Below are 26,663 nucleotides of genomic sequence, written 5' to 3'. Positions count from 1 at the left end.
GAGAAGTGCTCCAAGCATTATTCTGGAATAGGGTGAGGGATAAAGCTCGTCTAGAAAGGTTTTAGTTACCATGTTGTCTTAACATCTTTCACCCTGCTGATCCTAAATATACATATCATTATAACAAAACAACTATATTGGAAATTGCTCTATAACTGTACAGATCTTCTAAAGCTTCCACTCTTTGCCTGGATAACACCCATTAACAAAAAGAATGCCAAATGCAAAAGGCTGATTAACGTGCGACCTTTAACAGATTTGAAAGAGTGTGGTTTGTTGGGGGATCTCTTGTACGAAAAATAACTGTACAATACTGCAACACAAAATAACAATTATGTTTAAGTCAATTATGCACAACCTTAACTTTAATATAATCCCACAAAAATTGCAGCTAGGGCAAACTCCAGCTACCACCTACAGGCTTGTCTGAATTTACTGACATTGGGGCTGCACAGACTTTGGAATAAACTTTCTTTCTATCACAGGTTTGTTATCTTGCTGATTGAATGGCAATATTATGACTAAAAGGAGCAGTTGATTAAAAATCATTGAAAATTTGAATGGCAATATTATGACTAAAAGGAGCAGTTGATTAAAAATCATTGAAAATTCCCATTTCTGTAAACTTTGCACAATTATACCCGTGTACTCTGATGTTGGGTAACACTATTACAATAATATGCTAATTATATTTCTGATGATTCTGAATGTGATCTGTACATATTTATCATGTGTGATATGTGACATTCAACACTTTTCTGAGTAATGCATCAAAAAAAACTTTTGTTTAAATATTGTGCCTACCTGGGACATGTACTGTAGTTTGTTCAGATCTTCATGCTCAATGTTTTTCTTCAAACCAACAACTTCATCAACCTCCTCTTGAAGTCTAAGTGGATAAACAATAGCCAATAAGTTAATTACAGTTTCATAGATTTACACATTTCTCTTCACGCAATTCATGTATCCTCTGAACTTTATTGAATAGAATGTTTTAAAGGTTCCTTAAAGTTAATCCCAGTAAACCATCCAAGCTTTGGTGTACTTGGTGTATTCATATATTAAAGATGTGCCCTATACCATTTGAACAATTCAGTATTAGGTGAAATCTAGGTTTGTGCCAATTTGTGCCTTGCAAATTCAAAAAAACCTACTGCATGTCATTTAGCATATCATTGCATGGGCATAGACAACAAACTGTGAACAAAGCTTGCTCTGTACAGATAACACAAAAGCCATTTTGTAAAAGAGGATATGCTAAACCATGATGATATGGCATTATACTTTGCACACTAATGCTATAATACAATTTTTTTTCTTTCATGTCTGTGATATGCATTTTATTGTATGCCTTAAAATGTTTTTTTTTGCTTTATTGAAAAACTTTGTCTTACTTATCTAACAAAAATTATATTCAGCATCATAACCAGCATATAGGAGCCCAGTATCATAGTTGTGATTCATTGGCACTCATGGCTTATAAATTAAACCAATGTGTCCCTAATTCACTCATACCCTACAAGAGAGCTACTCTAAATTCTTACACACATCTTCTTATAAACAATACTGTACAGTGAAAATACACACGAGTGTGTGTGTGGTGTGTAGTGTTTGTGTGTGTGTGTGTGTGTGTGTGTGTGTGTGTGTGTGTGTGTGTGTGTGTGTGTGTGTGTGTGTGTGTGTGTGTGTGTGTGTGTGTGTGTGTGTGTGTGTGTGTGTGTGTGTGTGTGTGTGTGTGTGTGTATGTGTGTGTGTGTGGTGTGTGTGTGTGTGTGTGTGTGTGTGTGTGTGTGTGTGTGTGTGTGGTGTGTGTGGTGTGTGTGTGTGTGTGTGTGTGTGTGTGTGGTGTGTGTGTGTGTGTGTGTGTGTGTGTGTGTGTGTGTGTGTGTGTGTGTGTGTGTGTTTGTGTGTGTGTGTGTGTGTGTGTGTGTGTGTGTGTGTGTGTGTGTGTGTGTGTGGTGTGTGTGTGTGTGTGTGTGTGTGTGTGTGTGTGTGTGTGTGTGTGTGTGTGTGTGTGTGTGTGTGTGTGTGTGTGTGTGTGTGTGTGTGTGTGTGTGTGTGTGTGTGTGTGTGTGTGTGTGTGTGTGTGTGTGTGTGTGTGTGTGTGTGTGTGTGTGTGTGTGGGCGAGTGTGCGTGCCCACACGCGTGGGCGGGTTAGTATCTGTGTTTTACCTGCTTGCTTCATTTATTTATTTTTTTCTTCCTTTCTCATACCAACCTTGAGCTTCAGTAATCCCACTTTGTAGTCTTCACATTCGTCTTCCTAATACTTGCTTTCATGACGCTCTGATATGATTTTAGCCTCCTGACCACAATAATAGAAAGAGTAGTTCACTCTAATTTATTGCAACATTTGATATAATGTTACAATTTAAGCCAAACACAACATAAATTTCACACAGTGCCTCATACTCAAACTGCACTAGTAGAAGTAATAGGTTGTGCAGTCCATGGACTGCGGTAATTGCGCTCTGATATCTGGAAAAAGACAAATCAGTTAAGTGCAGCTAAAGCACCTTTCTGTTTAAATTGTTAAGGTTGGATCTCACACTAGGCAGTCAAATCTGTCTGTATTGAACAGCAAAGACAATGGCAGAATAAAAAACAGATTTGTTTCTGCCTGCTTTCCATACCAGTTTCCTGTCAGAAATTTAGAAAGTAGGTACAGTAACAGAATGTGTAGTTTCCTTCATTTTCTGAGGAATATGAAGTCTGAAACTCAAATGTATATCATTATTTTGTGAATTCAGTCCTCATTATTTGTCCAAAAAACATGAATTTTATGAGGAACAGGCCAAACATGAGGTAAACATCAGGACATTCTTCAAAAATCTGGACAGTTGGCAGTAATGGAAAAGTTGTGCAGACATACCAGACTGTGTTACACTGTCTTTCTGACTGTGCTCTCTAAGTGCTCTATGGCTTTGAAATTCAGTGAAACACTTAGTGCTTGTTTTTCTGCAGCTAGTAGTACTTGGAGCATAAAAGACTCCATGCACTTCAAAGAAATATGATGGGGTCATTGATCATAATCTAGTTATTATGTGTTCTCAACATGGATTTCAAGATTCACCTCTCAGTCTTCACTCTCAGAGTGAATTTCTTGGCATCCAAGTCTTGGACACATAATAAGCAGGTTATGATCGCCACCCCGGTCATAATCCTCTGTGTGACATACAAATGTGACAGAGGTAATACTGTTACTGCTGTCTTCATACAAGTCTATAAAGCCTTTGAAATAGTTTACCACAGACTATTCTTGTACCCACTCAGTACTTTAGGTTGCACTTTTACAGTACCAAGCTCTTTTGAAACTTAGGCAACAGAGCATACAACATATGTTGGATTTCCACTTTATCTATCAACATCGATACCAACATTGAAGACTAAAAGGGCAGGATCCTCAGTTCTCTATTAGTTACCATTTTCACACAAGATGTATCTCCACACAGCAGGCTTAACGTTTACAATGTGCTGAAGATTTCACAGTTCTTTGCAGTGCCCATACTATAGACATTGTCACCTTTCAAATACAAAATGCATTGACTACCTTGCTATTTTGGATCTTCTAATCAAAACCAGAAGTTATGTACTTACCATAATGATAGCTCCCTTCATTCATGTTCATCTGATATGACACGTGAATCCCGAAGGTGACCCAGTGGCATCAGTGTTCCAGTCTCGAGCCCCTTTAAGAATTCTCCTTCCCATCATGACCCACTTCCCTTAGTTAACTCAGAACTTACTTGACATCTTAAGACCTAAGGAAGAATAACCTTGACATAAAACAGAAACCAAACAACCTAATACCATTGAATGCTTCAAGTCTTACAGGGTAGGTAAGAGGGATGGAGGGAGAGTTGTCATATCAGAAGGGCATGAATGAAAGGATCTACCATTATGGCATGTACATAACTTTTGTATCTTCTTCATTCAGTCCATATGATCCAACATTTGAGTCAGAGAACCAAGCTATGATACAACCTGGCTGGTCTCATGAGAAGAAACCCTTCAGGACAGAGGGGCCAAGTGATGCTCTTGCCCTGGAGAGACAGTCTTAATTATAATGCTTAATGAAGGTATGCACAGAAGGCCAAAAGGCAGCATTATATATATCATTCACTGAAGAGGCCCCAAAGAAGGCAGTGAAGGTAGCAACAGCCCAGAGCCTTTAGTTTGTTAGGAAGAGTCCTATTGTTGACAGCATAAAGGAAGGAAATGCAGTCTGATAGCCATCTTAAAAGTCACACTAGAGACTTTCTCATCAATTTATTTAAGACAAAGAAGACAAATAGTTATAATCTGTCCAAAATGGTTTAGTGATGTGGTGGTAAAAGCACAAATGTCTGTGCATATCTAAGGGAAGTTATGTGATATGAACTCTCCTTTATTACCAAAGTTTGGAAACTATTAAATAGTTTGTAACCTGTTAAATTAATAGGTTGGGAAATATTCATTTCAGATGCCAACATAGGGATTAATGATTTTTTTTTCTCAAAGATACCCTACCTTTATGGAATACCAGATAAGAAGTGGTGGATGATAGTGCATGGAGTTCTGAAATTCTTCTTGCTGTTGTGATAGCCACTAGCAAAATAATTTTCCATAAAAGGAATTTTAGTTTGACAGAAAAAGCTTGTTCAAACTGTGGTCAAGTGAGTGACTCCAAGACAAAATTCAGATCTCAAGGGGAATAGGGTCTCTTATCTAAAGGTCTCAGTTAGAAGGTTAATTTAAGAAATGCTTTATAGAGCTTGAGTGATACTTGTTAATGCTTTTGGAATCCAACATGGAACTAGAGACTGCAGCCAAATGGACGTTCATCATATAAAAACTAGAGCTTGAATCAAAAAGTGAGACAAAAAAGATGTAAAATGTCTGAAACTGTGACGAAAAATGGATTAACATGCTGTGGGTAAGCCAGAGATACAAATCTTTACCTTTGCTGTGATAGACCCTGTGAATAGAATCCTTTTGAGAAGCTGTTAGAATCCTTACTACTTCTGTGGGAATGAAGTCATCAGTAGCCATCACTAGAAATGGAGAAACAATGTGACCAATTTCAGGTAGTGCTGGTACAGATGAGGCATTCTAAAGGGGTGCGAAATTAGATCCAGGGCTATATCTAAGAGCCAGGGAGGCTCCTTGAGGTAAGGCCTTAGAAGGGAAACTATATATTTCTAGGCTATAAGGAGGATATGAGGATAACCGTTATTTTTCACCTCCTTGCTTTTTGTAGAAATCTGGATATTAGTGGTAGGAGTGGGTAAGCATATAGGAGCCCAAAGGGGCCATCACTGTGACAGACCATTTCATGGTGACTGCTCCAGAGGAGAAACCATAGCAAAATAGTTGCTGCATTTGGTGTTGTCACTTGTTGGCAAACAGATCATAGTAAGAAGTGTCCCAGTGACTCAATACCTATTTTCAATCACTGCGTTTAGAGGCCACTCATCAGGCATGAGATCTCAGCTGAAGCCTGTCTGCAAGACAATTGAGCACCCATGGGTTGTGTGCTGTCACTACAAAACAATACAAAGTTATCACCCATTGTCAAACCCTCATTGCCTCCTGATGTAATGGGTGGGATCTGGTTCCTCCTTGTTTGCTGATGTACCAAACTACTGTTGTGTTGCGCATTTTGATAGATATCAAGCCCTGAGGAAGGCAGCCCTGAAATTCATGTAACACTGGGAGGGCAGCTGCCCTCAGCTCCAAAATGTTTATATGAAGACTAGCCTCACTGTCCATCCTTAGACCTTGGACTATTCCCCTTTCATAGTGCTGCCTCCTGCCCAAGAGAGAATGTGCCTGTGGTCACTATCTCTGCATGGAGTGGAGGATGAAATGGCTAGTCTGCCTGAACCATTGAGGACTGTAAATACAATAGCAGATGTTCTCTACATGAATCTGTAATGATTATAGTTTTGGATAGGGGATGAATGTGATATGACCACTGAGCTTGAAGGAGCCACTATGAAATTCTCATGTGGAAGCACACGCATTGTGATTGAAGATACCATTAGTCCTAACACTCCAAGAACCAAGATTGCTGAAGGAGAGTTGTTGAGAAGCAGAGCTTGAACTGTGGACTGTAAGATCTGAACTTTATCTTGAGGTAGAGAGATGACTGACAAGGTGGTATAAAGATGATGGAGCACAATTTTCTGTGTAGGGAGAAGTTTAGATTTTTGCAAGTTCACTGATAGACCCTGGCTTACTGAAGAGACACCATCAACGGGGAAGCTAAGATACAGTCATTCACATATGAGAATATTTTGTATCCCAGAAGTTGTAGATGGGCAGCAACAACCACATTTGGTGAAAAGCTTGTGGCTGTGCTGAGACGAAATAATAGAGCTCCAAATTTGTAATGATTGGCTCTTATTCAGAAAAGTAGGAATTTCCTAGACTCTTTCACTGCCTTTACTTGAATTTAAGTGTCCTGGAGATCCAGAGAGCACTTCCATTTGTTTGATTTGTGGAAGGATAGAATTGATTTCACCATGATCATCCTGAACCAAGTCTTGCATACATATGTATTCAGAAGGCTGAGGTCCAGAATGGGCCAAAAGTCCTGAGTTTTCTTTGGAAAAGAAAATATCTTGGAATAAAATTTTGATCCTCTTTGGTCTGGTGGGACCTCGTGAGTGGCCCTTTTGGTGAGAAGAGAAACTATCTCTCTTTGTGCAGCCTTTGTCAGGTTGGTTGGGACATCCAGCAATGGGATGTGGGGCAGGGGAGTGCAAAAATGGAATGTAAATGCTTTGCCACAAAGGTAAGTAGAGAGAGAGATGACCTCTCACTGCCTCTAGAGTGGAGCAACTGGGCAGACCTTTAGGGATTTTCTCCTGTTGGAAAATGGCCCATGATACCCTCTGGTTTTGTGGACTTTCTTGGCCTCTGCTCCTGCATCTATTGAAGTGGACACCTCTACCCCTCCCTCCATCAAAAGATGAGACCAACTGACATTTAGCACTTCAAGACTATGGGGAATTTGGTCCTTTCTAGTTCCTGCTGTAAGATCTCTGTGGAATTTTAAACTTCATATCTATGGCAAAAAAGGTCCTACCATCTTGCTGACACTTCAGCATTCATTCTTTCACATATGGGCCAAACAAGGATGACCCATCAAATAGGGCATTTGTGAAAGATGCTTTAAGGTTGTCAGTAAACTCACAGAGATTCAACCAGGCAAGGTGACTCATCACTGCTCCAGCTTCCCTATTATGCATTATACATATGAAGAGGTTCATAATAATTAACTTGCTGGTCAGGGTTGTTTTCAGTTTCTTCAAGGACTCTGTTGTCAGCAGGGTTTAACGAGATGATAAAGCTTGGTTTACATGGGATAACATCACAGGGCTCCTGCCAAGATCTCCTAACTGCTAAATAAATCAACTTATCATCTGGAGGGACCACCTAAGGCATGGATGGTATCATCTATAGTCCTCAAATAGTTTCTCATCCTGGGAAGGGGGGTGATTCAACAGGCCAGGTTCCCCTCTGCTGCATCAGTTCTAATATTACCTAAAATAAGGCATGTTGCAGAGGGGAGATTGAGGAATCCTCTCCATCCTCTGAGTCAGTATCAGAGTTGGGATACTCTTAGTGGGTGTCTAAGCATGTCCCCTTATACTTACTCTTTTCTGGTAAATCAGGGAGGTTTTACCTCATCCTTCACATAAGTAAAGTTGCTTCTGGGCAGATAGTTTTCAATCTATCAGAAGATTCTGACCTGTGGCCATCTGACAAGAAGATGAGAAGGGTAAAGGGTCATAAGATAGAACCACACCAATTGAACCTGTGTATCCACTATCTAGGGAGAAGAAACCATCTATTCTAAACCTGGAAAACATAATCAACCTCCATCAGATCTGAAGATACCACTCCAGCTGTTGGATGTATTTCTCCCAACAGAGAATTAGACATCACTACTGGAAGGATCCCCAAACCTGTGAAAAGCCCAGATGAGGAGAAACAGCACCAAAGACTCAAAAATCCAACATCTCCAACACCAGCAAAAGAGCCAGGGACTATAGCCCTAATGACAGAGGCAAAGATGATGGCCCAAAACCTCTGAACTGAGACTCCCTTAGACCAGAAAAAGTTGGGGTCAAGTGAGCCAAAGCTAGAACCACTGGAGCTAAAAATACAGAGTAGATATGCCATGGGACCAAGTGAAGCTGAAAATACAGAGTAGATCTGCCATGTGGCCAAGTGATTCAGGAGGAACAACTGTTCCAAAGTAACTGGAGCCAAGAGGCAGACCAGTAAGGGAGTGATAATCAGGGGACATCTGGGCAGATCCAATCTTGTTTAAGGGAGTCATGAATAGTAATTGAATCTGTAGGTTCTGGGTCTACTAGCTATAGAATTTTTAATATCACCCAACAAAGTATAGAGGCAATGGTGGGAAAAAATGCCAAGGAGAAGGGACTCAAGAGAAAACAACCAAATTTGGATAGTTCACTAAGTACTACCCTAAAAATTAACAAACATTACTATGAAAATTTATAACAGCATTTAAAACAATATTTATAACAAATCCTATAGATCTCAGAGAAAGAATGAGGTGGAGCACTTTAGCTGCAAGACATCATGTTCTTTCACTAAGGTGGAAACAAGTTCTGAATTAACTAAGGGAAGTGATGCATAATGGGAGGGAGAATTTTTAAAGGGATTCCTGGCTGAAGCACTGATGCTGCAGAGTAGGATCCAGCAAGCGGCTGGAGGATCCATATGTTGGATCAGGCAGACTTGATGAAGAGGATCTGGTAGTTAATGAAAAGAAAATCAAACTCAAGATACGTAGCATAAAAGTAAAAACTATTTCTACCACTACAACCTATATGAACAGTACCACCACTGAAACAGCAGATCATTTGAAATATCTCAGCATAGCTATAGACAGCAAACTCTTTTTTAATGACAATGTTAACTATGTTGCCCAAGACATTCACAGCAAGCACGATGCCCTGTACCAGTTAAAACATTGCCTGACACAAATGAAAAAAATATGTCATTTCACTACTCTTACCCAAATTATTCTGCTGAATGATAGCTATTAAAACGCTTATCAAAATCACATTCCATAAATTAGAAATCACTTACAATAAAATTGCAAAATTTGTTGATCAGACAACAAAACTCAATAAATGTGACATACTAAACCAGCTTGGATGGATGACCTTCCCTACACTAAACAAACTTGGATCTTTGACCTTCACTGATAAGCTTAATGTCATCCATATGACATTTGCCCACAAACTCATATATGACTACAAAGGCCAATCTCTATCCACTCTTGTTACACATTACACAACTGAGAGGGTCTTATGACCTTAAAAGTATTATGTGATAATAAGAGCATCACTAGAATAGGTGGCTAAGCTTCTATCTATATCCTACCTCAGTTATAGAATTCCTTACCTCAGCATCTACAGGTTGTAGATAACTTTATACATTTCAAAAGTAGAAATAGACCTGTTTTTAACATAATAGTGCCCTGCCTTAAATCTGCTGTCAGTTCCTTTAGCTTCACCCAGAGCCTAACTTAATTTAAATATAATTTAATGTCTTAGTGAGGATCATACTTTATCTCCCTACATGTTGTTTTCCCTGTTATATTATCCTTACCATCCTTTGACTGCTTACTCTTCATTCTTCCTATCTTCCTGTCCTTACTACATCTGACATCATAAACTCATATTTATTTAGATACTCAATACATTTGCTGTTTGACCTCCCACCCTCCATCATCTTTACTTTATTGGTATACTCTGTAGAATGCCTTCAACATGTAATGTAGTTACTTAATATTACGCACGTTGTAGAATGCCTTTCAATCTGTAATATTTATTTATTTTTTTTATTTATATTTGTTGACCAGGAGTGTCCGACTGGACATAGGTCCATTTTCAGCGGAGGCCCGGGGAGAAAAGCTCCACAGTTAAAATAAACAGACAGTAGTTACATTGGATTACATAGCAATTAACAATTTACATAGCAATTACTTACAACATATTTACAGATGAAGAACATAGTACATCAGTAGACAACTAGAATATTTATCTGTGAAGTACATAACAGACATTAACAAATGTTACAATAAGAAGTTCCTGCTGTATAATAAGTACTAGGCTTATGAGCATCTGAGCTTGCTATAATCAAGGTAGTTAGTGGAGTGGAAAGAAAGGTAGTGGTTGGATGGGATGGGTGATATTAGAGTGGGAGTTGCAAGGGCATAGCCAGAATGTTTTTAGGTGTGCTTTTAGTAAAGTTTTGAAGTGGGTGCATGATGGTATGGAAGTAATTGTGGATGGGAGGGAGTTCCATAAGTTGGCTATGGTGCAAGAGAATAGCGCTTCACCAGCAGAGATATTGGCTTTAGTGATCTGCAAGTGATTTTTGTTGCTGGATCTTAGTGGTCTGGTGGTGCGATAGGGTTGGAGTAGATTCTGGAGGGATGGAGCATTTAGTGGATGGTTTACTAGTTTGTGGGCGAGTGAGAGTTGATACCATTGAAGAAGGTGAGAGAGTTCAAGCCAGCCCAGTTCAGCAAGTGAGAGACAGTGGTGACTACGGTAGGATGCCCCTGTGGCGAATTTGGCGATTTTGTTGTAGCAGGTCTCTAGCTTGTTTAGATTGGATTGCCTTAGGTTGGTATATATTGGAGAGGCATAAAGTAGGGTGGAGATAAGGTGGGAATTTGCTACTGAAATCTTTGCTGCTTTGGTGAGAAGTTGCTTATTTCTGTATAATGCTCCTAGTTTTTTATGGACTTTTTTATGGTCATGGATATGTGAATATCAAATTTTAGTTTATTGTCTGTTTCTACTCCTAGCAATTTGGTGTGTTCAGTTGGGTATATAGTGGTGTTGTCTTTTGCTGTGATGTTAAAGTGAGAGTTGTTTTGAGTATGTTTGGTGGGTTGGAAGATGAGTAGTTTAGTTTTCTTTGGGTTGAGCATTAACTGGGCATTGGATAACCAAGTTTCAACAGAGGAAAAGGCTTCCTGTGTGACTTTTTACAGTTTGGGTAGGGACTGGGCTGAGCAGATGATGGTTGAGCGATCTGCGTATTGTATGAGTGTGCCATGTTTGGTGGCAGAGGCTAGATTATTGGTGAAAACAGAGAAGAGTAGGGGTCCAAGGATGGATCCTTGGGGAACCCCTATGGAGATAGGTAGTTGGGGAGATATGTCATCCTGCCATACAACGGATTGTTGGCGGTCAGACAGGTAACTCTAAAACCAGTTGGTGACTGATTGTGAGAAGGATAGGTTATTGAGGACAGAGATAAGTTGTTTGTGTGGGACCATGTCAAATGTTTTAGATAGGTTTAGGAAAGTAGCGGAGGAGAGACAGCCATTGTTTTTATGCTGAAGGATAGTGTTAGTAAAGGAGAGTAAGGCAGTGGTGGTGCTATATCTGTAATATGTTTTCTGAATATTGGAATACAAATTGCTGAGATTGCCTTCTTCAGCATCACCTTTAAAAATGGGCTTGACCCAGCAGGGCTAACATGATCAACAAACTCAAAATAAAATAGCATAAAATAGGTGATTCTCTTCATGAGGCAGGCCCCTTCTACAAGTCCTGGTATTGAGTGGGATGCCATACTGTCAGTGACAGGGGCAGTTTGAATGTGCCATAAGATTCCCTCCTGAGCCAGTGAAGTAGATGTTACTATGTGGTCTGTGGCTGATCTTACATGACAGTACCAGGGCCTCGTTTGCAGTGTATTTCTCTTAGGCTATACCTCATGTTACAGTTTTCATCCAGTGATTATCTAAGAACAGTATCATAAACCAGATAAACTCACCAGCTGAAATATCCCTTTTAAACAGTGACCTCAAAGTACTGTCTAGTAAAGTGACACACTCACAGTCACAAAGCAGGCAAAATGAGACTAAAGGACTCAAAACATGTGTTTCACAATGAAGACTGCTGGCAGCTGATAAGTGCATTCATTTGTTCTCGAGTGTCTTACAGTTTAAATAACATTTTTTATTATTGCACTGATGTGGGCTGTTTCCATTGAACTCTGTGCTGCTAAAGCTTTGGTTTAGGGATGGAATAATAATTTTTATCTTATTATCTACTATAAATCAAGCATTGGTGTACCTGTGATTTGAACATAACTGAAATTACAGTACCTCTCTACATACTTGACTTAATTATGAAGTTCATTCAAAGTGTTCCATTATAATTGGAATTTCAGTGAAACCGTATATATAGTGGTGTCATGTTTATATTTCTTTATAATGTTTTAATTTCTTGAAAATGAGCAGGTTAAGAACTGTTACAAGAACCTGAGACCACTCCTTCAGCAGCCAGTAACACCCAAACACAAGCACACTAACAGGCACACACACACAAACACACACACACACATGCACGCACACATGCACACTTATCCTGAGTCTTAAAAATCCTATTGTTTCCCATTAAAAGGGTCTGTCACATAGCCATTGCTAAGAATTTTTCAACACATATTCATGGTGAATAGTGGTAAATCACATTAATTCAACAAAATAACTTTTTGTATTTATTTTATTTTTCATTTGGTAACTGGGTTAGAACTCTGAACCAAGTGGACCAGCTTTATACTGGTACTAAGAATGCACAAAATTAAGGCAAAAAATATGATACCAGAGACAATGATAATTATCATTACAGGCAGGGTTCCATAGCTAAACAAACAATATACATTAACAGTCTATACAATAATAGTTATATAGTAATGTTATAATACTAATAATAATAATAATAATATATCAGCTTGGTTACATAAAACAGGATTGAATTAGAATGTATATATACAAAAACTGTACAATATGTACAATTTAGTTACAGAAAGAGGAAGGGGGTGTGCAAAAGGAGAAGAGGGTGAGAATAATGGATACTAATGAAAAAAAGATAGGTAGGTAGGAAGAAGAGGGTGATGGCAGAGAAATAGTAGGGGGAATAAGACACTGAGTTAAGCATGAGTTGTATTATTAGCTTGAATAGTATGCGGGGTAAAGAGTAATGATTTAAGTTATGACTTCTTTATTCAAGCACTTACCAGGGGCTTCTCTGTGAAGAAATGCTTTAGTTTTCTATGAAATCCAAGGTAAAGGGGAAGAGATCAAATTTTTAAAGGGATGTCTCATATGTGGGATCTAGAGTTGAGAAGCTGCAGTCAGTGACATGCTTGAAATGCTGCTAGCAGTCTTCATTCTGCAGCACAGGGTTTGACCCATTATTAGAGGAAGTGCTGCACAGTTTAAAGACAGAGGGTTGAGATCTGTGTGCAGTTTATTATTCTGTCATATAAAAAAAATCTGAGCTACACCCCCAGCACACAAGCCCATCTGGTGACTTATATGTTTTCATCACTGCCTGAGTGAATTGACTCCAGACATCTGAGCGAGGTCATAGCCAGTCATATGCCAATTGCACAATGGAACATGTTTTTTAAGTTTCATTTAGTTACTTAGTTCAGATAATGACTCGGATCACAGTAAAACAATGAAATTGCATTGACTACTTAGCAAGGACCACCCCTAGGCAGTTCTATATGCTCAGTGTCAATGTTTAGTGTTGAGAAGTGCAAATTCAAAGCCTAACTGAGACCATTTAATAGCTTTCAAATGTTTACTGCAAGATTATCAACCCTAGCCATGAACCAAATGTCCAGAGACTTCTTGAATAGTTCTAGGCACTCAATACCCCTAATATGAAAGATACAGCATTCCATGTTATTCCAGAATAATAACGGAAGAACAAGCGCTGAACTAAATTTCTAGACAGGTGAAAGGTCACAAACAAATTATTACTCCTAATGGTGACATTGTGTTTTGAGAAAGCAATATGCAATGTTGCAACCAAATAGTTATTGCTTAGAAATTTAAACAACAAAATAACATTGCCCTGCAATAATCTGTACCCAAAAGAAAAACTTGATCTATTCACTCTGTATAAGTGAGGTGTTTGAAAATGGAAATCTGTCTGGTGAATGTTTTCTGGCACTTCTCCAGTTTGTTCCCCTGAGGTACAGAATATAAACAAAATGATAAAGGAATCAGGATGTTTTCTTCTGTACTGGCAAAATAGTGAAAAATATCTCTAATTATACTATAGCACATTTGTATAAACCATTTTAAATATTCCTAAATTTTAAAGCCAAAGTTCACAAAAACACCCAGATACCTTATGCTATTGACCTTGATCAGAATACTGTTATTTAATGCAAAATAGAGAGCCAATGTCATTACTATAAAAATGCAGACATGTACACTTTTTGACATTAGATCTTATGCCTCAATTTGGCCTCTCCAAAAGAGTATCATAACATCTTTAAAGAGCAGTTTGATCATTGATGTTAGTTACTCTGGCCCAAACTTTAGAGTCTTTAACACATTTACTAATCTACATGAATCTACCCAGGATTTACCCTAGGAAAAACTCACACCAAAACATTTGGTAACTCATATCTCTTGACTGGTTGGTTGGCAATATTACAATATATAGGTTAATATTTATTTGCAACATAGTGATTATGATTTTTATCATGAAGTGTTATATCAAAGGCCTTGAAAAAATCCAAATATATCTAAGGAGTATGTGAAATTTTGGTAAAAGCTGATCAAATTAGTTATACATGAATAGCATGTGGAAAAACTGTGTGGTTTAATATGCAACCCCTGTATGATTGTGACTGAAATAAGATGACAGATACAGAACTCAAAATATTTCACCAATGTGCACATTAAATTAACAGGTTGGCCACTACCTACAGAAGAACTAGACTTATACTTGATGATTAGAGCTACAACTGCCTGCCACCACTCTCTTGGAACAAAACCAAATTGCAATAACCTGTGAAATAACTCAATTAGACATTGGTTCAGCTTGCCAGTAATATTGCTCAAAAAGAACTCATTTAAACTGTTACTACCAGCTGCTGAATTTGACAACAGATTTTAGAGCCTTTATTATACTCCCTTTTGAGGTAAAGGATACTCATTACATTCAATGACTGCACATGTAGTCACCTTATTACATGAGCCAAATGTCTGACAAAAAATTTACTGGCTTCTCAGGATCGCTGTTAAACAGTCAGTTAGTAGCACAGATGTTAGAAGTCAACTCAACTCAATATCTCAGGTGTCTAAAATGCCTTATTCTTATTTTTAATGTGTTCTGGCAGTTTGTATTCATTGGAAACTTGGGTCTATCAGACCAGTTTTAAATGATCTTTTAACAATGTTAAACAGATCCTATTTTCAACACTAGGGGATCCTTGAAAAACCTTCATAATTTATTTTTTTACTTCTTTTTACCATAAGGGAAATCCTTTCCTCAGTTCCCTTGAGAAAACTATTGGAACAATTCTGTCAATGTTGTTGTGTCTTTCGGCTTTTCCCGGTTAGGGGTCTTCATAGCGGAACTCCGGTCCGCTAATGATTGGCAGTTGATTTTTACATGCTGAGTTGCCGGCCCTAATGCACAACCTTCAACAAAGGTACGCCCATTCACGCATGTCTCCACAGTAGACGCTCTAGCTGAGAATTGAACGGGACAACGTCTTGCTGTGAGGCGACAACGCTACCGCAGCACCACCACCGCAGATTCTGTTAATAAGCTTATTAAAACCTTCCCTAATAATCCACCATTTCCATGATTTTAATTCATAATTGACAGTGGCAAAATCAGATGTATAAAATTTCCTGAGGACTCTTAATTTCCACTCCTTTACATCTCGAATCACTACCTCCCATGACATACAGAAATAATCAGACAATCATAATTTTGGTTCAGTGTCCGAACTCTGAAGCAGTAATCTGTTACTGAGCCAGATCGCATCCAGTATTTCCCCTTTCCTAGTGACATTTTCAATAGGTTTTAATAGTTATACTGTATATTATCTACAATTATATTGTTAATCATGAGTGACTCTGAAGAGAGCTTGCTCCAATCAACATCCAGGACATTTATATCCTTAGCTATTCAGTCATGCCTGCTATGAAAACATTTTTACCTTATACAATCACCTAACATCAGTTTCTATTGTTAGATTTGGAAGTCTGTAAAATAGAGCTACATCACATTTTTTCATAATGTTTAATGGTAAACTAGTTAGCAGAATCTGCAAAACAGTGATAAAAAATGAGCTGAACACAGACCAGTAACCTGACCAGTAACTTTAGCCATTCAGCATACTGTTCTGGTTCCTAGTCTGGTAAGAATGTCACATGCTAATGTGTGCCAACAGTACAACTCAAAACAAGTGAGGGAGGTGCTTCAAAAAGGCCAATCCAGGCATGGGGAAATATGAGGGTACCACAGAAGACACAGCTCTCCCCAAGCACAATAGTTATTAATATTATTTTATTTTAATTATTTTATTTATTTATTTAGATCTTCTGATTTGAGATGGGGGTATATTAAAGAGTCATAAAGAAGTATTTTTCAGGAGAACAAGCCCCCTGCCCTCCCCATGTCAGGGACTGTGCCCCCAAACCCTTCCTGCTTATACATACCAATGCAGAAATCACAAGACAGCAAAAACACATCATTCACAAATAATTGGTGTAAGTGAACAGAATGTACCCATTCACTAATGCTAATAAAACAGATCCGCCTGCACCATGGAGACAATTTTGTAGCATTAAAAAATACACTTTGATCAAATGCTGCAAAGTGACATTAACCAAAAGAGGATCACAAAAATGCACGCAACACATTTTAAATGCTATGTTTTATATTTCCAAATGTACATAAAGTATAAATCAAAAATAAAGCCACAAAAACCTGCAACTTTAAATTGCTGCACATGGAACTATTAAGACCACAGAATTTAAGCTGTAATGCAAAATTAACATTCTAGAATTTGAACTGCAATGCAAAATTTATAAACTGCAAGTCAACAAACTGAAACCCCATCAAGTTCTTTAACAGCTGTATGTAGTTCTAAAGCAAACCACAGTTAAACTGTACTGCACTCGAGATCCTAATAAATAATTTACTTAAAAGATAACAAACTTAGCTTAATAATGACAACAAACTTAAACAAACAAATAAACCTGACCATCTCCAGCGCACATACAGGTAAAGTTCTGGCTATAAGACAAACAGCTTGAGATCAGCTAGCAGCGCATGCTCAGAAGAAGCTGTGGGAGGAGTAGCAGTGAGCAACCAGTCAGCTCACTCATTCTAGAAGGAAGGTGATAGTCTGATCTGTTGTAATACCTTAACAAACTGGAGCCGGATGAAGAGACAGAGAGATAAGTGAATGGCATATAGCATACGAGCTCTGAACATGTATTTGTGGTCATACTGCATTCATACAGGAACCTTCATGGGGCATGCATAGGAAAAGGGCTAAAGTGTGACTTTTTTATGTAAAAGGGTAATTTTCAAGTCAAGCCATGCCTGTATCTATTGCAAAGGACTACATTTCACTCTGTTGCCAAAATAAATGCTCACATTTATATAATTTGATGTATTTATGTTGTTTCATATCATGTTATGGTGTCTCATATACAAAATAACTGTTTTAGTCAGCAATTATTGAAAAATTAGGAAATATTTGTGACATAAAATATAAGGATATTTTCATTTTTCCATGTTTTATTACAAGACACATCTGCCCAAATATGGACTGTCCTGTGCAAAGAGGAACAGGTGGCAACCCTACCAGGTGAGGGCTAGGGAAATATAGGACCCTTCCCAGAAGGTTGCCTAGATGATGGCTTCTCCTCATCATTTCTTACTCAAGGGGAAATGAATGGGTTAAGTGATTGGGGGAGAACTGATAATTAACAAGTAGCAGGGAATATCAAAAATCAAAAAACCCAGCAGAAGGTGAAGATCAAGCCAGTGCAAATTTTATTTCTTTCTCTGTCCTGGTATTTTCTGAACTAAAGCATTAATATAATATTTGAAAATGTTCTTTTTGGGCTTGGTTCTGCTGTCATGTATTTCTTTATTTATGTATTTATTTATTATTTATTTGTCTTTGTTGACTGGGAAAGTCTGACTGGGCAGAGTCTATTTTCAGCAGAGCTTTGGGAAGAAAACCTCGACCACAGTACATTTATATTAATAAGTGAATTTCAGACAGTTCTCAAATAACAGCAGTTACATTTCTCATGAAACAACAAACATAATTACAAGACAGGTATATGCAGTAAAGTATTTACATGAACAACTATAAGTCTATAGAGTTGTTCCAGCTGTAAAATCATGCAGAAGTAAATGGATTGATACTGCAGAAAGTAAAACATTATTGTAAAGAAGTGTAGCGTTATTAATCAGTTTCAGAGGTTAAGTGTAGCAAGGTCTGGCAGAAAGCTATGACTCTGGAGACTTTATGGTCTGGCACTGCTGGAAGGTGAAAATGGCAGTTAGTTTTGTAAGAGGACTGAAAAATCAGCCTTGAAGAATGCAAACCCTTTAAATCCAAGTCCTGACTTATAAAACTCACACCTATATTTGCTAAGTGTCAATTCATATTTCTAAATGTTGAAAATAGTTTTCAGGATAAGCTTATGGACTTTTGGGGTATTGCATATATTATGGTATTGGTATTATTATTATTATTATTATTATTATTATTATTACTATTATTACTATTATTAATTCTTGTGATGCCCTATAACATTTAATGTATTACATTTCAGAGCACATCTACAGATGAATTAGTTCTGTTTAATTTGATGCACCTGTTTAATACAGTACATCTTTCAAAGTAGTAAAATAATGACAACCTGGGTGCAGTTATAGCTGGAAATACCCTGCATGTAATTTTAACCTGGTGACACTGAAGCTTCTTTCTCCCTCATATGTCCATTTGTCCTCTCCAAATCTCGAATTACAGCTTATACTCATATTTTAATAAAACCTTTTTAACTTGGAAAATACAATAGTTCTATTTAATTCACTTTCATCTGCTGTGGGAATCCTGTGACATACTTTAGCTAAGGCACTGCTAGATGTATCCTTACTTGATCAAGATGCTTTGCTTTGAGAGCCGTGATGACAGGTTATGCCCAAGGAACTGGACTACTAGTAGGATTAATAATATCAGCTTTATCCAGTTGAGTTATTTCAGTCTGTACTTCAGCTCTAATTAAATGATACCTTTCTATCTAGCTGTCAGACCAGTTGTCGGGGTAATGTGTTACTTCATCTGGTAATTGTTTACTTTGCCAGCATTGCTTAATAGTAAAAAATATTCTTGAAACAAATGATTTGAGAATGCAACAGTGGGAATGGCTCAAGAGGATTGTCAGCCATTGAAGTGACATACCAAACGCCATGTGCAGAAAATGGGAAAAAGGGGTTGTAGATGGATGGTTGGATGGATGGATGGAATAGTGGAAATAGCATGTAAATGTTTTATAAGCTCTGAATCAGTTGTTGCACTGTAACTTAAGACAGACTCACCTTTGCATTGACTTACTTTAACATATATCATTTCTGTGAATGTTACAGACCTGGGACGATGCTCGCACTGAAACAATCCACAAAAAGGAAGGGGCAGTGTAGACTGGTATGAAAATGATTGTCTTTGTAGGATATAAAGTATATTGTGGAAACACGGCTCTACATGTCTGCTTACTAAAGACACTGTGTGCATCATCAGCCTCTGTTAGCAGTGAAATTGGCATACATTACAACAAAGTAGCTGCTTGAGGTCTATCAGTAGATCACTGCATGGCAAAAATATAACATGAATGCATGTGTGTGGTGCAGTCAGATAGTCAATCTGTTTTTAGTTGACTTGGGACTTAAGGACCACAGTTCACCAAGTCTCAAGTTACTGACCACATAGCAGTACGAGAATAGTAGATCCAAAGTAAAAAGCTCATTGCAGTGAATAAATGAGGAGTGATTCATGAGGACATTCTGCATTCAAGAGCCAGTGAGTTGATGCCTTAAAAAGTGGGTTTAGAAGTATGTTAATACAGATATTTCTGTGTTTTGCTAGGGATTCTAAATGGGTCATATATGTATCTCTTCTGGAATTTATTATCCTGATGAGTCCTGTGAGCAGATAAGAAAAGGCTTAAATGGAAATCTCACTTTTTTATTTCAGATGGATCACTGCTGATTTTACAGGTACCTAATATGATAAATAACATTTCATCCATTATACAACTTCATGAAACTTTATAGTTTCATTTATCAATATCCTCCAACCTTTTAAGTTGTCTTCTTAAAGTAGTGACCATCTCAAAATGTTTAAGATATTTTTCTGCTCACTCAATATCTGTTGACTTCCATGGTTTGATACAGAAACTTTGTTCCTGTGTTCATATACCGTAATGTATTTGCATATCTAAAAAAGGGTTAAATCAAAGAATGCATGGACATTTTTAGAAAATAAAGTTTGGCACATAGGTTGGGACTCATTAAAAAATCCTTGCACTGTCATAAAATGCAGCAGCCAAAAGTTGTACTTTACTTGAACACAAGAAATGTGATTCAGAGACATGTTCAGCTGCAATGAGGAAGACCTCATTATCAGCTAATTTCCATATCTCTGAATTGGTGTAATTATCACCAGAGCTAAACAGCACTTTTTGGCAGTAATTACCATTGGTGACCCATGCATCAGAATGGCACAGATATGACCCTAATGTACTTTCACAATCATACAGACATTCATATACACACACATGCTCTCTCTCTCTCACACACACACACACACACACACACACACACACACACACACACACACACACACACACACACACACACATACATCTCAAATGTTTCTGATTTCACAGATTGCCCTGACATTTTGCCTCATAGTTTTACCTTGACTCATAAACTTTTTTGATTTTTCTGTTAGATTACTGAGGGTTATAGCCATTCAGTCATCGCAGACATTATTGTTTTGTACTTATTATTATTTAGAAAAAGCATGTCAATGCAAACCTGTTGATCTATTAATTTTTAAGTGACTTGGAGTAATGTTAAAAATTGTCCCTGTTGTGAGCCAGTTTATCCCACCATTATTATATCTTTCTCCAGAAGACTTTAGCAAGGGTGTTCAGATTTATGAGTTATGACAACCAACTCCACCCCCCAAACACACCCACACACATTCAAACATTTATGCAAACACACACACATTCACATACAGACATTCATGCACAAATACACACACACACACACACACACACACACACACACACACACACTCTTAAAGACATCCCCACATGCAGAAGGGCACTCACTGTACATGACAGCTTCCATTCAATCACACTTATGGACACACACACACACGGGTGCCATTAATGTGGTTGAGTTGTTAAGCAATCAAACGTACTTTATGGGAGAAGTGATGAAAGTTGCATGTGATGCAGAGCAGAAGGTACTGAACTTAGTAGCTGGTGATGTAAGGTAATTAAGAGAGATGTGTCTGTGTATGTCTGTATGTGTGTGGTTGTGTGTCTGTGCATGTAACTGTGTTATGTGTAGGAGTATACATACATTTCTGAGGTGTTTGCAAGCACATACAGTGTGCTTTTTTTGGTTTCAGTCATGTTGTGTTGAACTTTAAAAAATCAGGATTCAGGGATCTGTTCACCTTATGCAGAGCCCTGTTAGCAATGGTTCGAATTTATTTATGCAATGAAAGGGGAATGTGACCAAAAATGGAATGTAATTACTTTTTGCAATTTGTATCTTGTGTTATTTTATTGTCAGAAATAAAGTAAAGATTCATTTTATTGACCACAAAAGTACAGTTGTGTACACTTACCATAAATGTAGATGTTCGAGTGTATTCACTGTTGCAGTCATTACATTTGGGTAATCTGCTTGCAGATTGCCCTCAGTCGGCCTGATTAACAAAGTCTTGGGTCCTGCATTGGTTGCTGTCCCTTCTTCCATGACTTCAGGTCGTCAGGGGTATAAAACATGCAGCCAACGCCATTACATCAGTTTTTCTTGCCCCAGATGTCAGGAGCCCCCTAATGGGAAGCAATTAAACATAAAAGCACAAATATATACCTCCAACAAAAAAGCAAATACACCAAAAAGGCTTTTAAGCATAGTAAAGGAAAGTAGAGGTATAGCCAAAAGAAGTTAGGGGGCTGGAGGGAGGGTATCCAGGACTGCAACAGCGAATACACTCAAACACTACATTTATGGTAAGTGTACACAACTGTACTATGTTCTTTGGGTTTCACTGTTGCAGTCATTACATTTGGGTAGATTCAAAAAGCTATGGTTGGGAGGAGGAGTTCAGATAGCATTAGGGCCAGCTATAAGGCCCTGCAAGACCGCAGTGGCAAAGCTAGCTCTGGATTTAGAAAAAATTGACAGATGATAATGCTTGGTGAAAGTATGTACAGAATTCCAGGTAGCAGCTTCTAGGATGTTCCTGGCAGGGACGCCTCTAAGAAAGGCTGTAGAGGTAGATGCAGCCCTGGTGGAGTGAGGTCTGATCCCCTGGGTGATAGGTTTTCCATGGTGCTTATAGCAGAAATTAATGCAATGGCTTATCCATTTAGAAATGGTTTGCTTTGAAATAGCCTTCCCCTCTGCCCCTGCAGCAAATGCTACCAGCAATTGTTCAGATTTCCTTTGAGGTTTAGTTTGTCTGTGCACATCTAAGGAATGCAGTATCCATTCCCCTTTATTCTGTGGATTGGGAAAGAAGGTTGACAAAGGAATGGACTGATTAAGAGTCACACTGGATACCACCTTGGGCAAGAAGTATTGGATTGATTCTGAGTGACACCCTGTCCGCATGAAAGATGATGAAAGACTCCACTGCCATAAGGGCCTGTAATTCAGATACCCTTCTAGCTGAAGTGATTGCTAAAAGGAAAGCTGTTTTCCAAGAAACTCATTTTAAGTCTGCAGTAGCAGCTGGCTTGAAAGGAGGTAGAGTGAGTTTCTCCAAGACAAAGTTAAGGTCTCAGGCTGGGGTTGGAGCTCTCCTGGGTGTTCTTAAATTTTGGTCCCCTCTGAGGAACTGCTTGAGCAGTGGATAAGAGAAGAGTGGTGGTTCTGTGTTATAATGAGCTGAAATGGCTGTGGCGTGGATTTTAATGGAGGAAAAAGACAGGCCCTTGTGAAGCATCTCAGTTAAGTATTGTAAATTCTGAGGTAAATTGGGTGCTGCTGTGCTCATCCCTTGAGATTGGTTCCAGGCACAGAATCTTTTCCATTTTTCAGCAAAAGATTTTCTAGTACTAGGCCTCCTTGCCTCTAAGATGATATCCATCACAGGTTTGCTGAGGGATGGTAAAGGAGGGATTAAGTAATTAGCCAGGCTGCAAGGTTCAGTGTTGGAAGCTGAGGGTGCAGAATCTGGTTTTCCTGCTGAGACAGCAGGGAAGGAGTCTGAGGCAGGTGCCATGGAGATAACCTTGACACACTGCACAGGAGGGGATACCAGTGTTGGTGCGGCCAGTCTGGAGCAATCAAAATCATCCTTGGTTTGTCCTGTTTGATTTTTAGTAGTACTTTGGAAAGCAGAGGCAGAGGGGGGGAAGGCATAGACTGAAAGGTTTTTCTAGCTGAAGGGCAGAGCATCCACTTTCCAGGCATGTTTGTGAGGAGTCCTTATGCAAAATTTGTCCAATTGGTAGTTCTGGGGGGAGGCAACATGTCTATATCTGGGCTCCCCCAGTTGCTTGTCAACATGTTGAAAATCCTTGGTTCCAGTTTCCACTCATGTGGGTCCATGAGGTTTCTGCTTAGTCCGTCTGCCAGTGTATTTAATTTTCCTGGCAGGAAGTGAGCTTGTAGGTGCACTTGGTAGCTCAAAACTGTGTTCCATAATGCCATGGCTAGTCTGCAGAGGGGGTAAGAATGTGTACCCCCCTGCTTGTTTATGTACCACATAACAGTGGTGTTGTCCATCTTTACCATTAGTTGCCCTGGAAGAATGTGGTACTTGAAGGCTGTCAGAGCATTCTGTACAGCTAACATTTCTTTTTGATTGACCATCAGTTCCCTTGGAAGAATGTGGCACTTGAAGGCTGTCAGAGCATTCTGTGCAGCTAACATTTCTTTTTGATTGATATGCAAGTGCATTTGACTTGTGTTCCATTTGCCCTGAATGCACTTCACTGCCAGGTGAGCCCCCCATGCATACTCTGATGCGTCTGTTGTTAGGGTTTGGGTGGCAGGGGGTGGTGTGAAAGGTAGTCCTTTGTTTTGGTGGCAGGCCCCTGCCCACCAAAGGAACTCTAGGCGTAGGCAAGGTATGATAGGAATCATTGCTTCTAGGTCTTGAGAATGTTGCCACCATAGGCTTTTTAGATACCACTGTAGTTTCCTCATATGCAGTCTTGCATATGGAATTAGAAGAATGCAGGAGGCTATGAACCCCAAGGCTTGCAGTATTTGTCTTGCAGATAACAGGGTTTTTGTGGCCACTTGTTTAAAGTAGGTTGTCAAATGAATTTGTTTCTCTGGTGTGAGGTAAGCCATCTGGAAAGTTGTATTCAATGCTTGCTCCCAGGAATATAATTTGTTGACAGGGTACCAGGTGTGATTTCTTTTCGTTTATGGTGTACCCCAGACAAGTTAGAACCCTTTGTACAAAGGCCAGATGATTCAAAGGTATGTCCTGGCTTTCTGCCTGAATTAGACAATCGTCCAGGTATGGCTATATTTGAATATTTCTTTGCCTGCAAAATACAATAACTGGAGCTAGGCACTTTGTGAATACCCTGAGTGCAGTAGATAAGCCAAAGGGCAGTGCAGAGAACTGATAGTGCCTGTAGCCTGCTTTAAAGCATATATATCGTCTGCAAGATTCCCTGATTGGGATGTGCAGGTATGCTTCTTTTAAATCTAGTGTTGCCAGCCAGGCATCTTTGCCTAGCATGGGAAGTAATTGGTGAAGAGTCAGCATCTTGAATTTTGGAATCTCCAAAAAGGTGTTTAGAGTAGACAGGTCCAGGATAGGATGCCATGAATTGTCTTTTCTGGGTACCAGGAAAAGTCTTGAGTAGAAACCTTGTCCCTTTTCCTCTTCTGGTACCAGTTGAATAACCCCCATGCTTAAGAGAGAAAGTACTTGTTTTTGGGCCTCTGCCCACTGATTTGGGGGTAGGTCCGGCCACCCGTTTGGTGTTGGCAACGTGTGGAAGTGAAACCTGTATCCCTGGGACACTATATTTAACACCCATTTGTCCTGGGTAATGAGCTCCCAGTTCTTTGCATGAAGAGCAATCTTTCCCCCCAAAGGGGCAGTCAGTTGATAAGTGCTTGGAAATTTTAAAAGGAAGTCATTGAGACAGTTTACCATAGAGGGGAGTTTTATTATTCCCAGATTTGGAAGTGGAGGCCCCCCACTGCATAGTTCTGTATGTCCCCTGGGACTGAAACCTGGGGTTTTTGCTGTGTCTGGGTTTGACTTGAGAAGACCTGGAAGGGGCTGGAAAGGACGAATTCTTAGAGGGCCAGTGCCTACTAAATCTAGGAGGCTGAACTTGTAAAAAATCCTTAACAGTTTGCATAAATTTAGCTTTATCTTCCATCTTTTTAAGAACTTCCTCAGCCTTGTTGCCAAACAGGTGGTCCTGATTTAAAGGGGCATCCAACAATTTAGCTTTAACATGATCAGGCAAAGATTGCTCCTTAAGCCAAGTGTGCCTTCTGAGCATAGACCCAGTAACAGCAGCCCTGCAAGAGGCCTCTAATGAATCAAAACCACATTGCAAAGTATGTTTTCCAACTTGTTCAGTAGAATGCATTAAATCCTGTAATTCTTTATCTTCCACACAGTCAGGAATCAACATAATTTTCTGTTTAAGCAGTCCAATAACATGTTGCTGATACTTTAACATATGAAACTGGTAGTTTAAAGCCCTAATGGCCAAGGTTGCAGAAGTGTAAACCTTCTTACCCCATCTATCCAGCGCCCGGAGTCTCTATCAGAAGGGGTAGGATTTTTAGCAGTAGAAGCCTTAATGCCCTTGGGCCCCTGTGAAATAGTCTCTGGATCTGCAATAGGATTTTTAGAAAGGAACTTGTGGGACTCAGGGACCCTGTAGTATCTGTCAGGTTTTCTGGGAGCAGGAGGCAGGGAATCAGGGGCCAAACTAGATTCCGAAAAAGCATCATCAATAATGTCTAGTACAGGAGGAATAGCTAAAGGCCTATGCTGAGGTAGGAGAAGGAAATCCCTAAGCCTCTTTTTTGAATCTGAAAAATCCTGGCTTTCCCAGTGGAAATGCTCCCTTAGAGTATGTATGATTTCCCCAAAAGAAAAATCCTCTGGAGGGGAAGCAGAGGGAATGCAGTCGTCTGCATCAGAATCTTCATAAGTAGATAAGAGCAAATCCAGATAATCAGAAGAATCAGAAAAGAACAGAATCCTGATCAGAAGATTCATAATCAACTTCAGTCCTAGGCCTCTTAGAAGGGGGGTTGGCTACCCCTGATTAGAGTTATTAGATCTTCAGCCATTTTTATCATTTGTTTTTATGCATAGAGGACTGAGCAATGTGACCTGGGCATTGTTTTTTTTAGGCATGGATCGAGATTTAGGCCTAAATAAAGAAGGAGGCATCGGTTAAATATGCAAATCCATAGGCCTGAATACACCCTCAGAAGCCGGTGCCTGCACAGCGGCTCCGGACCCATCCAAGGTAGAGACAGCCGTGGATTCCATAGTTGAAGCATCTCGCGGC

At 39.1% G+C, this 26,663-nt stretch overlaps 1 protein-coding gene across 1 annotated transcript in view; it reads right to left on the bottom strand.

Annotated features, from left to right (window-relative positions):
• Positions 1–26,663, bottom strand: part of LOC122804603 (cholesterol 24-hydroxylase-like) — a 515,734-nt gene that overhangs the window by 91,653 nt on the left and 397,418 nt on the right. Inside the window, exon 11 of the mRNA XM_044074565.1 lies at positions 805–889. Within this exon, the coding sequence (XP_043930500.1) occupies positions 805–889 (85 nt within the window). The remainder of the gene's footprint in view (positions 1–804; positions 890–26,663) is intronic.

Source organism: Protopterus annectens, chromosome 6.part0, assembly GCF_019279795.1.
Source record: "Protopterus annectens isolate FY-2018-M chromosome 6.part0, PAN1.0, whole genome shotgun sequence".
Classification (NCBI taxonomy): domain Eukaryota; kingdom Metazoa; phylum Chordata; order Ceratodontiformes; family Protopteridae; genus Protopterus; species Protopterus annectens.
Note: the sequence above shows the minus strand (reverse complement) of the source record. Positions and strands in the feature narration are given on the sequence as shown.